The sequence below is a fragment of the Aquarana catesbeiana genome, linkage group LG05, assembly GCF_042186555.1.
Source record: "Aquarana catesbeiana isolate 2022-GZ linkage group LG05, ASM4218655v1, whole genome shotgun sequence".
Lineage (NCBI taxonomy): Eukaryota > Metazoa > Chordata > Amphibia > Anura > Ranidae > Aquarana > Aquarana catesbeiana.
In genome coordinates, this window is record NC_133328.1 from 150,833,039 (window position 1) to 150,844,878 (window position 11,840).

At 44.3% G+C, this 11,840-nt stretch overlaps 1 protein-coding gene across 1 annotated transcript; it reads right to left on the reverse strand.

The window, feature by feature from the left end:
• Nucleotides 1-2,376: 2,376 nt before the first annotated feature.
• Nucleotides 2,377-8,656, reverse strand: LOC141144511 (uncharacterized). Its single transcript, XM_073630280.1, has 3 exons — nucleotides 8,367-8,656; nucleotides 6,571-6,730; nucleotides 2,377-6,482 (listed from the first exon to the last, which is right to left on the reverse strand). Exons 1-3 carry the CDS (start codon nucleotides 8,572-8,574, stop codon nucleotides 5,780-5,782), a joined length of 1,071 nt encoding a protein of 356 aa, XP_073486381.1. The 5' UTR covers nucleotides 8,575-8,656; the 3' UTR covers nucleotides 2,377-5,779.
• Nucleotides 8,657-11,840: the final 3,184 nt, after the last annotated feature.

Consider the following 11,840-nt stretch of genomic DNA (forward strand, 5'->3'; position numbering starts at 1 on the left):
TGCAAAACGTTGGTTGAAGTGGTTTACGAGGGGCCGAATTTTGTAGAGCCGATCGTATGCAGGGTCTCCACGAGGACGACAGAGTTCATTGTCGTTGAAGTGCATGAACCGCAAAATCTGCTCGTATCGTGCCCTGGTCATGGAGGCAGAGAACACGGGCATATGGTGAATTGGGTCAGTGGACCAATATGACCGCAACTCACTCTTTTTAGTTATGCCCATGTTGAGGGAAAGGCCCAGAAAGATCTTAAATTCGGAGACCGTAATTGGTCTCTAATCTCTGGCAAGCTAGGACTGGGGAATAGTGGCGATGTGTTGACCAGCGTACAAATTGCTTTGGTCCACAATAGATCTATAGAGATCTTCGGTGAAAAACAGCGAATAAAAATCTAGTGGCGTAAAGTCAACTGTTTCCACCTGAATTCCGGGTTGGCCAGTGAAAAGGGGAAGTACGGGTGCTGCAGAAGTGGTGGGTTCCCAATTCGGATTGGCGAATGCAGCAGGAAGGGCACTATGGGCACGACGGGCCTGTGTTCGTCTTCTTCTTGGTGGCAGCGGGACACTACTTGTGCTTGCCACCTCGCCAGCTTGAACTGCACTTATGGGACTCGCCACGTCACCAAGTGTTACTGCAGTGCTGGATGTACGACCAGGGTGTACTAGGCCGCTGGTGCTTGCCAGTTCACCAGAAGGAGTAGCGGCGCTAGTACTTCTCTGCTCCATACGAGAGCCCTGCGGTTCTTGCACTTCAAGGACAGAAGAAGTTCGGGGTCTGGTACGCCTGACCCTAGCAGGGACCACAACTCCGTCGTCAGAGCTATCTGTCATGGAGCCGCTGTCCTCTATAGGTTCGTATTCTGAGCCTGAACTTGACAGATGAGTGACTTCCTCTTCACTATCTGTCATACTCAGAAACGTGTAGGCCTCTTCACTAGTGTACCTTCGATTTGCCATTTTGGGCTCTAAATTTAGGGGTACACTAGTGAGACTCACAGGCAAAAAAGCTCCTGACTGTTAGCGACTGATTCAAAATGCTACCAAAAAACTGTTAGCGATCGCAGGGATCAGGCCTGACTCTGCGAACGCTGCAGTTATGTGTGCTTACTGTTTTGTAAGTGTCAGTTATCGATCGATACTGCACTTGGGTGGGCTGGGCAGGGCTGGGCCGAGGGGCAAAACGCAGGTGCTAGCAGGTATCTGGGCTGATCCCGCTAACACTGTGTTTATAGGAACCCTAAACTGCTGGGGAGTATAGATCTGATCGGATCAGATATCGATCCGTTCAGATACTATAGCACTAAGGGAGGTGTATGCTGCGTGCGTGGGTTTTAGCGGTGCTGGCGCTAACCTGACGCTGCCTGGGGCGACGCAGACCTTATCTGATCCTAAAAACTTAACTTCTATCACCGCCGGGCAATTAGGGGGTTAAACCTTTATAAGGTAATAAACGGCGGGTGCCCTAAAACTGTAATAAACTGTAATAAACTATAATAAACTACAAAAAACAAACTATCTAACCAGCGTCACCCGTAACACTTATACGGTGATCGCTTGTGAAAGGGTTAACTAGGGGGCAATCAGGGGGTTAAAACCTTTAGCAGGTAGTATATGGGGGTCCCTGACATAAAACACTGACAGCGAACCTATATACTTACCTCCCTAACTAGCGTCACCTGTGTCACTAATACAGCGATCAGAAAAACGATCGCTTAGCGACACTGGCGACGGGGGGTAATCAAGGGGTTAACTTTTATTAGGGGGGGTTAGGGGGGTACCCTGGACCTAAAGGGGGGTACCCTAGACCTAAAGGGGGCTAACCTAACTGCCCTAACACTTATAACTGTCAAACTGACACCAATGCAAAAAAAAAAAAAAAACTGCTATTGGTGACAGAGTGATAGGGGGTACAGGGGGGTGATCGGGGGGTGATCGGGGGGTGACTGGGGGGTGACAAGTGTGCCTGCGTGTTCTACTGTTAGTGTAGTGTTGGTGCAACTTACTTGGATGTCTTCTCTCCTCGGCGCCGGAATGAAAAGACCGGCTCGAGGAGGGATGACATCACTTCCTTTCCCTCTGTTTACATTACAGAGGGAAAGGAAGCATTTTCATTCGCCGGGAGCGATCGGGAGGGGGTGGCCAACAATGGACGTCAACTGGAGCGTCCCTATGATGAAACGCGTAGGGAGTGGCCTATTCTGACGCTTTTGCATCATCTCCCAGAGGATCACCAACTTAAATCTGACGCTCTCCTGTTTTGATGACATATGGTTGCCTATTATAAACTGCTTAAATGTGAGTACCATTCTGTCATCTGCGTTCAATAAAGAGTGTTTTATGGTTTTACGCTATGGAATCTCCTCTTTCTTCTCTTATGCCTAAAATGTCACCGTGACCCAGAAACAGCCTGTGGATTGCCGCACAGTGGCATACACTGTGACTGTGCATTACCCCCGCAGGGGTTAAAGAAGCTGCCTAAAACGTCACCGTGACCCAGAAACAGCCTGTGGATTGCCGCACAGTGGCATACACTGTGACTGCGCATTACCCCCGCAGGGGTTAAAGAAGCTGGTGAGTGTCCGCATGATCACAAGACACGAGCACCTGGTCACCAAGATTAATACAAATACCTGCCTTGTTTTACAAAGATGTCAAGTTTTTCACTTAAATTGCACTGAGCACTAGTCACGATTTAACCTATGTAATTATTCAGCAATGTTATGTTTGTCAATCACTATATGGGGTTTTTATGCGGATGGAATAGCTTTGGCTAAAGTCATTTTTTGATTTCATCCCCTGTTCCCCTTCCCCCTCCCCCAATTCAAAGGGGGCCAACCTAGCCGTTAAATTTGCTATATGCGATTTTGTTTATATTTTCTTTATAATTTACATGCGATTTTACATGTGGGATTTGGCTACACACGATTTACAAAGTATTTTTAAACTAGGACAACGTTACACCTACACACTCCAAAGGGGGTCACTTTGCTGTTTTATGTTTGGTTTTATTTTCGTTTAATTTTTTATTTGCAATTTTGGTTTATACTTTATATGCGACTTTACATATGGGATTTGGCTACACACAATTTACCAAGTATTTCTATGAATTAGGACTGCGCCACACCCACACACTAACCCTTCACTTACCTTCTGTTTTTTCCACCTTGGTGGAAATCACATTTGTGGAGGCAGCAGTCCTTTATGCGATTTCTTCCATTGTTTCCATTTTTTTCCATTTTCTCCACTTTTTTCTCCACTAGGACAACGTTACACCTACACACTCCAAAGGGGGTCACTTTGCTGTTTTATGTTTGGTTTTATTTTCATTGAATTTTTTATTTGCAATTTTGGTTTATGCGACTTTACATATGGGATTTGGCTACACACAATCACAATCACATCTGTGGAGGCAGCAGTCCTTTATGCGATTTCTTCCATTGTTTCCATTTTTTTCCATTTTTTTCCATTTTCTACACTTTTTTAATTTTCTGTTCCGTTGCGCGGATACACCACTCATATTTCATTACTTTTTGTATAGTTGCCACAAGAACATTATATAATTTTTTTTTTTGGAACCTCAAGGAGGTTGTTGTTTCTTGTTAATTTGACATTGTCTAAATAAATGATGTTAATAAAAACATATAGGCTCGGTTCACACTGGGGCAACGCGACTTCGGCGCGACCTTGCAACGCGACTTCAACGCGACTTTAACGCGACTTTAACGCGACTTTAACGCGACTTTAACGCGACTTCAACGCGACTTCAAGTCGCCCCCAGGGCCTCAGAATTTGCATGTGGCCAATCAGAGCTCATCAACTCCTGTGACATGTTCCTGTTCTCTTCCTGCTTCCTGTTGTTCCTGGTTCCAAGTTCCCTGTGTCCTGTGACAACAACAATGTTATCCTTGCATTATTTGATGACAGCTGTGGTAACAGCTGGTGTAGCAGTGTTGATGGAAGAGGAAGAGGAAGAGAGGAAGCGGAGGATGAGGATGAGACGAAGACGTCGCTATTGGATACATCCAATCATTAGAAACCGAGATACCAGAGGCCAGTTCTGGGCCATGTATGAAAACTTACGTGCTTATGATGACAAGTTTTTTAACTACACCCGGATGTCTATCACAAGGTAAGTTAAAATGCTATATGTGGATCTGCATATATTTCTGAGAAAAAGAAAGCATGTTTCATAGTTTGTTATAAAATTGTGGTAAAAGTTATTTATTCTCCCACATTGATACTCGCTGATGATGCTACACTGATGGGCTTTTGGTGGACACTGATAAGGCGAGGCTGAAAGGCACAGATTATGCGACACTGATAGGAACAAATAAGGCAGCACTGATGGGCAATGATAAGACGGCACAGATGAGTGGCACTGATGGTGGCAAATGGGTGGCAATGATAGTTGACACTGATGGGCACTGATAGGTGGCACCGTGAGGTGGCACTGGTAGGTGTCACTGTGGGCTTGGATGTGTGGTACTGGTAGGTGGCCTTGGTGGGCACTGGTAGGCGCTGGTATTTACCTCACGATCTTGACTGAAGTCCCTCTCGCATCAGCCGTGTTCCTTATTTTTTTTTGTTTCTCTCATCGCAAAGGAAATGAAAAATAAATAATAAAAATAGCCAATTACCAGCTTTTTATTACATCACATGATCAGTTGTCATGACAGTGGATCACGTGGTAAGGGGTCCTGGAGCTCCTCCCGTGCTCCAGCGACCTGTGCGCCCCCTTGCAGGGTGCACACGGTGTGCTCTGTGATCACCGAGTCTATCAGACTAGCCTGATCACAGATCATATAAAGTGGTCGATCTCGCTGGAGCACGGGAGGAGGTCCAGGCACGTCCTCCCGTATCCAAAGTCTTTCTAAGCCCCAAAGCTTAGATATCTGTTTGTTTTTCAGTGACCCTGCAGAATAGGGGTTAATGTGTGTGTTTCAATATACTAAATTCCCTCCTTTTTTTATAACAGTTTTGACGAATTGCTTGGTCTGGTTTCCATCCATCTGCAACGACAGAACACATCATGGAGGAGAAGTATCTCAGCGACTGAAAGACTGATTATTACACTAAGGTAATCTATATTTAATTTTATGCATAACATTACGCACAACAGTAGCTGTTCTTCTCCAATGGGTCACATGTCTGCATTTCTTTTGTACTCCTGTTAACGCTTTTCAGCATGCAGTGGTCAGAAATCCGCTCTGCATTGAAATCACCAAGTTCATTTCAGGCAGCGCATCATCCTTATTTCAAAACGTCTTGATTCACCAGCTACCTGGACTCCCCCAAGCAAGCCGCTCCATGCTACGCCACAGTTCTGCGCTCCAATGAGTGTGGAGGAGCAGAACAGGAGACCTGGTGACTGAATGTCAGCAGCTCTCAGGAGGGTAGAGAACAGAGCCATCGGCAATGTTTGTTGACTCCGTTCTGTGTAAAGAAGCGGCATTTGACAGATGCAACATCGGTGCGATGCTGCATCCACCTAGGTAAGTATCATAAATAAAATAATGTGTAACATATATTGTATAGTGTAGCACACAAACATCCACAAAATTTAGAAAAACTTCTTACTTTTTTAAAAATTTATTAGCAGGTAATAATACTCCAAAAATGTAACTGTACATTAACTGTAACAAGTGGATCGGGATCGAAAAGGCTTGTACACTATCCACGCTGACCAACTTAACTGTAACATTAGGAACTTTTTTAATTATTGTATATTATGTATAACAAAAATAATAAAAATAAGAATCTTTTTATAACAAGTTATAATTTTTTATAAATGATGATAAGAAGGTTGGTATTCGGAATGGGGGTTTAAATTGCTGGTGGAAGGGCCTGGAGAAGGGCCTGGAGATGTAAAGCTTTGTACGCCAATGGTGGAGGTAATCGGGGACGGGGATGGATATGGGATCGGTGGATGGGATGAAGGTCGCACATTGCCATACTCGTCGGAGTATGGGTGGAAGCGAGGGGAATAGTAGGGGTGGGTTCTGGGTGGTGGGGGGTTTGAGTGGGGATAATATGGACCGGATGGCGGCGGCGGTCCGAACATTTCTGAAGAGCAATTTGGTTGCTCATTGCGCACATTGGATTCCATTAAGTCCATCACCGCCTTTTTCACTTGGTTTCTCCTCTCTTCTGGGATTTTCTTTAGCATGCCGGCCACCATAATCCCAAATCCGTGCTCCTCGGATTCTAAATCATCTAACTTTTGGTGGAGTCGATCGACGAGGTTAGCAAACCGATCCATATTTTGAGATGGCCTTCCTGCTGGTCTGGTGTTACGTACTCTTAGTTGTGTTGGACGAGGGATTTCGACGCGACTAGGTCCAGCTGTCACCGGCGTATTTACCAATGTTTCCGATGGGTTTGATTCAGGAGCATGCAATTCAGCCATCGCATGTTGGTCCTGCGACTCTTGAGGTTCCAGAGGTGCCTCGTGCCCTTCTTCACCCACTTCCCAACTGGATTGTGTTCTGTAATAAAGATATAATAATGTCAGGCACAACCTTCTTAATATAACTGTATAGTAGCACTTTTCTAATGTGAAAGATGTTATCTCACTCTCTCAGCTCCATGTGCGGTCTAAGGAAGTCCAGTTCGTCCGCGTGGACATAGGGTACCAGCCTTTTCGATCCCGATCCGCTTCGAGCCTCTGTTATCTTCCGTAAATATCGTTTGAAACAGTCCCTCAAGCCCTTCCAACGTATTTGTATTTGAGACACTGCAAAAAAATTTTTTAAAAATAATCAATTATGTATTTTGTCTTTCAGGTACCTGTCAACCGGTCATTCCCTAATTAGCCTTCACTATCAGTTCATGGTGGGCAGGTCGACAGTCGGCTACATCATCCGAGAAACCTGCCAAATCATATGGGATGTACTTAACCCGATAGTAATGAAGAGGCCGACACAAGAGAACTGGCGGGATATTGCAAGACTCTTTTGGAGGCGTAGCAATTTCCCGAATTGCATTGGAGCTATAGATGGGAAGCACATACGTGTAATTAAGCCTGTAGGTAGTGGAAGTATGTACTACAATTACAAGAAGTATTGCTCCTTTGTGCTACTTGCTGTCGCCGATGCAAACTACTGCTTCTCCTACATCGATATAGGATCCTATGGCAGTAGCTGCGATTCAAGAATTTTCGCTAATTCGTCGTTTGGTCAAAGGCTGAGGAATAATGAACTATGTATTCCGGAGAACTGTCCACTTCCTGGCACATCAGAACCCTCGCTACCCTATGTGTTCATCGCTGATGAGGCTTTCGCATTGGGGGAACACCTAATGAGGCCTTATTCCAACAGGAATCTGAGTACACCCAAGAAAGTGTTTAATTATCGTCTCACAAGGGCAAGAAGGGTGGTTGAATGTGCATTTGGAATCCTTGCCAATAAATGGCGTTTGTTACACACGCCTATTGCGTTAAATATTGAAAACGCAATTACTGCAGTCAAGGCAGCATGCGTTCTCCACAATTTTGTACGGATACGTGACGGGTACTGTGTTGAGGATTCCCTAATGCACGATCTGGAAAGTGCACACCTCAGTGCTACTAGGGGATCCAGCGATGGTATCAGTGTTCGGGAGCAATTTGCTTCCTATTTCCTTTCACCGGCTGGTGAAGTGGAATGGCAATTGGATGCTATTTCCTAAGTTCTTTACATTTATATTTTGTTGCTTGACTAATAAAGCCTGTATAGTTATTTAGTTTAATTTGTTTAGTTTAATTTGACTATGCTATACTGTCGTATGTATCGCATACTATTCTTGTGTTTGAAATAAATAACATGTTAAAATAAACCATAATTTTTTTGAGCCTGTATTGGTATTGATCAATCATTATACTATTCTTGTGTTTGATATAAATAACATGTTAAAATAAACCATATTTTTTTGGAGCCTGTATTGGTATTGATCATTCATTATCTAGATATATTAATAAAGACTTTTCATGCGATCTGGGACTGAAAGGTCGCATGACAAGTCGTACGGACTGAAAGGTCGCATGACTTTTCATGCGATCTGGGACTGAAAGGTCGCATGACTTTTCATGCGATCTGGGACTGAAAGGTCGCATGACTTTTCATGCGATCTGGGACTGAAAGGTCGCATGACTTTTCATGCGATCTGGGACTGAAAGGTCGCATGACTTTTCATGCGATCTGGGACTGAAAGGTCGCATGACAAGTCGTACGGACTGAAAGGTCGCATGACAAGTCGTACGGACTGAAAGGTCGCATGACAAGTCGTACGGACTGAAAGGTCGCATGTCAAGTCGTACCCCATGATTCACACACTTCAAATCGCAGCAACTTGAAAAAAAAACAGACATAACTAAAATAAACTTGTTAATTTACATTTCTGACTACGTTCGGCCGACGTCATGAGGTCCCAATTTTCGAATGATCCTCTGCAGATCTCCAGCCAGGCAGTGTCCCTCTTTAATTGGTCCTTGTACTGGTTGTCTTCCTTGTCATACAGACAGGGGCGCTGTCTCACAAGCCTGATCAGTGTCTCATTGTCTATTGCCTCTCTGTGTACTACCTCTCTGGCTCTGGTAGACATTATTACACAGAGATAACACAGGGATAACGGCAGATAACGGCAGTTCAGGATGTCAGGCAGTGCTCTGTGTGGGGGAGGGAGGGAGGGAGGGAGGGAGGGTGTGTAGTGGTGTCATTTTTTTAACTACTTCCTGTGAAGTCGCTTGACTTTACAGAGGGATCCGACTTGGAGGCGACTTCCATTGATTTCTATGGTACAGGTCGCCTACCAAGTCGGATCCAAGTAGTACAGGGAGTACGCTCTGAAGTCGGAGCGACTTCAGTAGTGTCATTTAAGACGCTCCCATTCACTCTCATGTGAATCTCTTTCTGGGGCGACTTGGGGCGACTTGAGGGGCGACAAGTCGGATCCCAAGTCGTCCCAGTGTGAACCGAGCCATAGACAAGTATTTTCATAAAATAAAATATCAATTTATTATGGTTAACAAAATAAAGATGAAGTCAACGCTGGAGAAATTTTTTGAATTTGTGAAGGCTTTTGGGCCCAGGGCACACATCAAGTCTGTGGAAAAGAAAATTGGGATCTTGAGGAGTCCATATAATTGGGAGCACAATCTGGTTCAGGAATCCCAGAGATCAAGAGCAGCAGCAGATGACATATATGTCCCCAGGCTGTGGTACTACACCAGCCTGCGTCTTCTGTCAGACCAGACTGAAGCCAGGTCATCACTTTCTTCTCTATGTTCCAGCCTTCCCTCCAAGCTGGCCTGCACCCTTCCCTGCAACCTTCCCTGCAGCCTTCCTTGTAGGCTGGGGCTCTGGTGATTGATTTGTGGCAGGAGGAGGAGGAGAGGCTTGCTCATTTATTTGGGTGTTGACAGTTAACTCGCCCTTCAGCCCCTTGTGAAGGACATCAGAAAATAGTTTTTCACACAGGAGGCGTTGTCCCTTCTCCATTTCGAGCAACCTGCTGGCTATATAGGAGCCATAGGCCTCTTCAGCTTCGGTGGGGCTCTTGAGGAAATTTGTGCCTCCTCTGTCACCGTCCCCTTTCTGGGCCTTTTTGTATGAAGGCGGAGGGGAGGAACTTGCGATTGTGTGAGGCTCCTACTGGGCCCAGCCACCTCCTAGCTGACACTAACCCCTGCCTCCTCCTGGATGACACTGGGCCCAGCCTCCTCCTGGATGACACTGGGCCTGGCCTCCTCCTGGATGACACTGTCCACACCTTCCTCCTGGCTGATCTCATCCTGTGTATAAAAAAGGAACATAGTTTGAGTTTTTGGTTCATCGATGACACACAATTTTCAGCTCATGACTTGCAAATTCAATGTTAATACATATAAAAGAGTATCAATCTGACACCAGCATTTTTTAAAGCCGGTGACAAACATTTTTGATCACTACTGTCAATTGATATGTATACATCATTTTTTAACCCAAAATCCTTTAATAGGTAAGCAATTATAACATGTAGTTAACATCCTTAATATTAGGACATTAAATATGTCTAAAAATAATATACCTGGCTCCAGATGGTCACATCCGGTTCTTCCAGGATGGAAGGCCCAGCTTGCTCCTCATCAGCCTCTGCTGGGGTGGAGGGAAGGGTGGAGGGAAGGGTTGAAAGTGATGCCCTGGCTTCAGTCTGGTCATCAAGAAAATGTAGTTTATCGTAGTACCACAGCCTGGGTACATACACATCATCTGCTGATGCTCCTGATCTCAGGGAAATCTGAGTTTTTGTTATGCTCCCTCCTATACATATTTTGCAAGATCCCAATTTTATTTTCCGCAAATTTAAAGGTTGCTTCTGGGATGAAAGTCTGCACAAATGCGACAAGTTTCTCCAGCGTTGACTTCCTTATTGTTTTAATATAATATACAGGGGGTTTGACCTCCCATAGATTCCTCATCTCCCTGTACTTCTCAATAAATTGAGTCAGAAATTCAGGGTCCTTAAACTTAGTATTCATGTTTTCTGTCAAAGATAATACACAAGACAAAAACACTAATGTTAGCCTAAACTCTCATAATCCTACTTATTCCAAAATAGGCCTCTATCTTTAAGCAGTATAGGCTGATACAAAGTTAATAAAATTTACCTTCGTTTCGGACGCTCGCAAATTCAGTTCCTCTATCCTCCGCACACAGAAGTTACGTACGACACATTCGTGATAGCTTTATACACACTGCGAATGCATGGAACTCCTCCTGCATCACCCGCCCCTGATGTTCTTTTTTAACGAATATTCTCCACCCTTTTTTCTAAGCACAGAACATACGTACGGCACATGCATGATAGTTTGTATACACACTGCGCATGCATGAAACTCTGCATGCGTCGCCCGCCCCTGACGTTCTTTTTTAATGAATATTCTCCGCCCCTTCTCTCTACGGTGCGCAGTAGGAGTAACAATGGCGGAGACACAGCAGGTGTGTACTAACTCCAGTAACGAGAAAAGCCTGGAGCCCGAAATGTCCCGATCCGGGAAGAGAAGATTTAAGGCCTCCAATATGGTCTTTGAAGAGATGGTGGAGATGGTATCAATTTTGAAAAAAAAAGATTACGATGGGAAGCATGGACCATACACCCAGCCTAATTTAAGAAAGGCAAAAATAATGGCAAAAGTGGTGAAGAGCCTGCATCATAAATTTGGGGTACGACGCTCTAAAGATCAGCTGAGGAAACGATGGTCCGACCTCAAACTCAGGGAGCTGGATCAGTACAGATGAATCCAGAAAGTGCTGAAAAAAAGTAAGTACTTGTCGTGTGTTCATATTGTGATCATTACCTTGAATGCTGCTCCATGTGGTTATCTTTACTGTACAAGTTTTACTCGTTAAACGTTAGTAGGAAACATCGTTCGCAGTAAAGATCTTTCTAAAAAAAAAATATATATATATATATATATATACAATGTATTTAGTTGATACAGGGTTGAAACAACATTTTGGTCTTGGTAGTTTGTCTTATTAAAAGAAGTTTATGACATTGTTGTCTAGATGTCTTTTGAAACTAGAATGAATAGCAAACTTCATTCAGTGGAATATAAGGAGAGGACACTCAGCAGCTGTTTACACATCTGGACATAGGAGCACTAGTGTGGGACACCAGAATACATTTTTTTTGGTTAACCCACACAGGTGCTCCAGTGGATACTTGTTGGGGTGTCTCTATCTGTGAAACGTGGCCAAAAAAGGTAAGTATTCCAGCTTGTTTGCAAGGGAATTGTAATTATGTCTTCAACTTGGCCTCTGCCCAAACAGACAATTGTACACCACTTCAATGCAATGTTTCATATTCCTATTCCTGGACTCAAATAT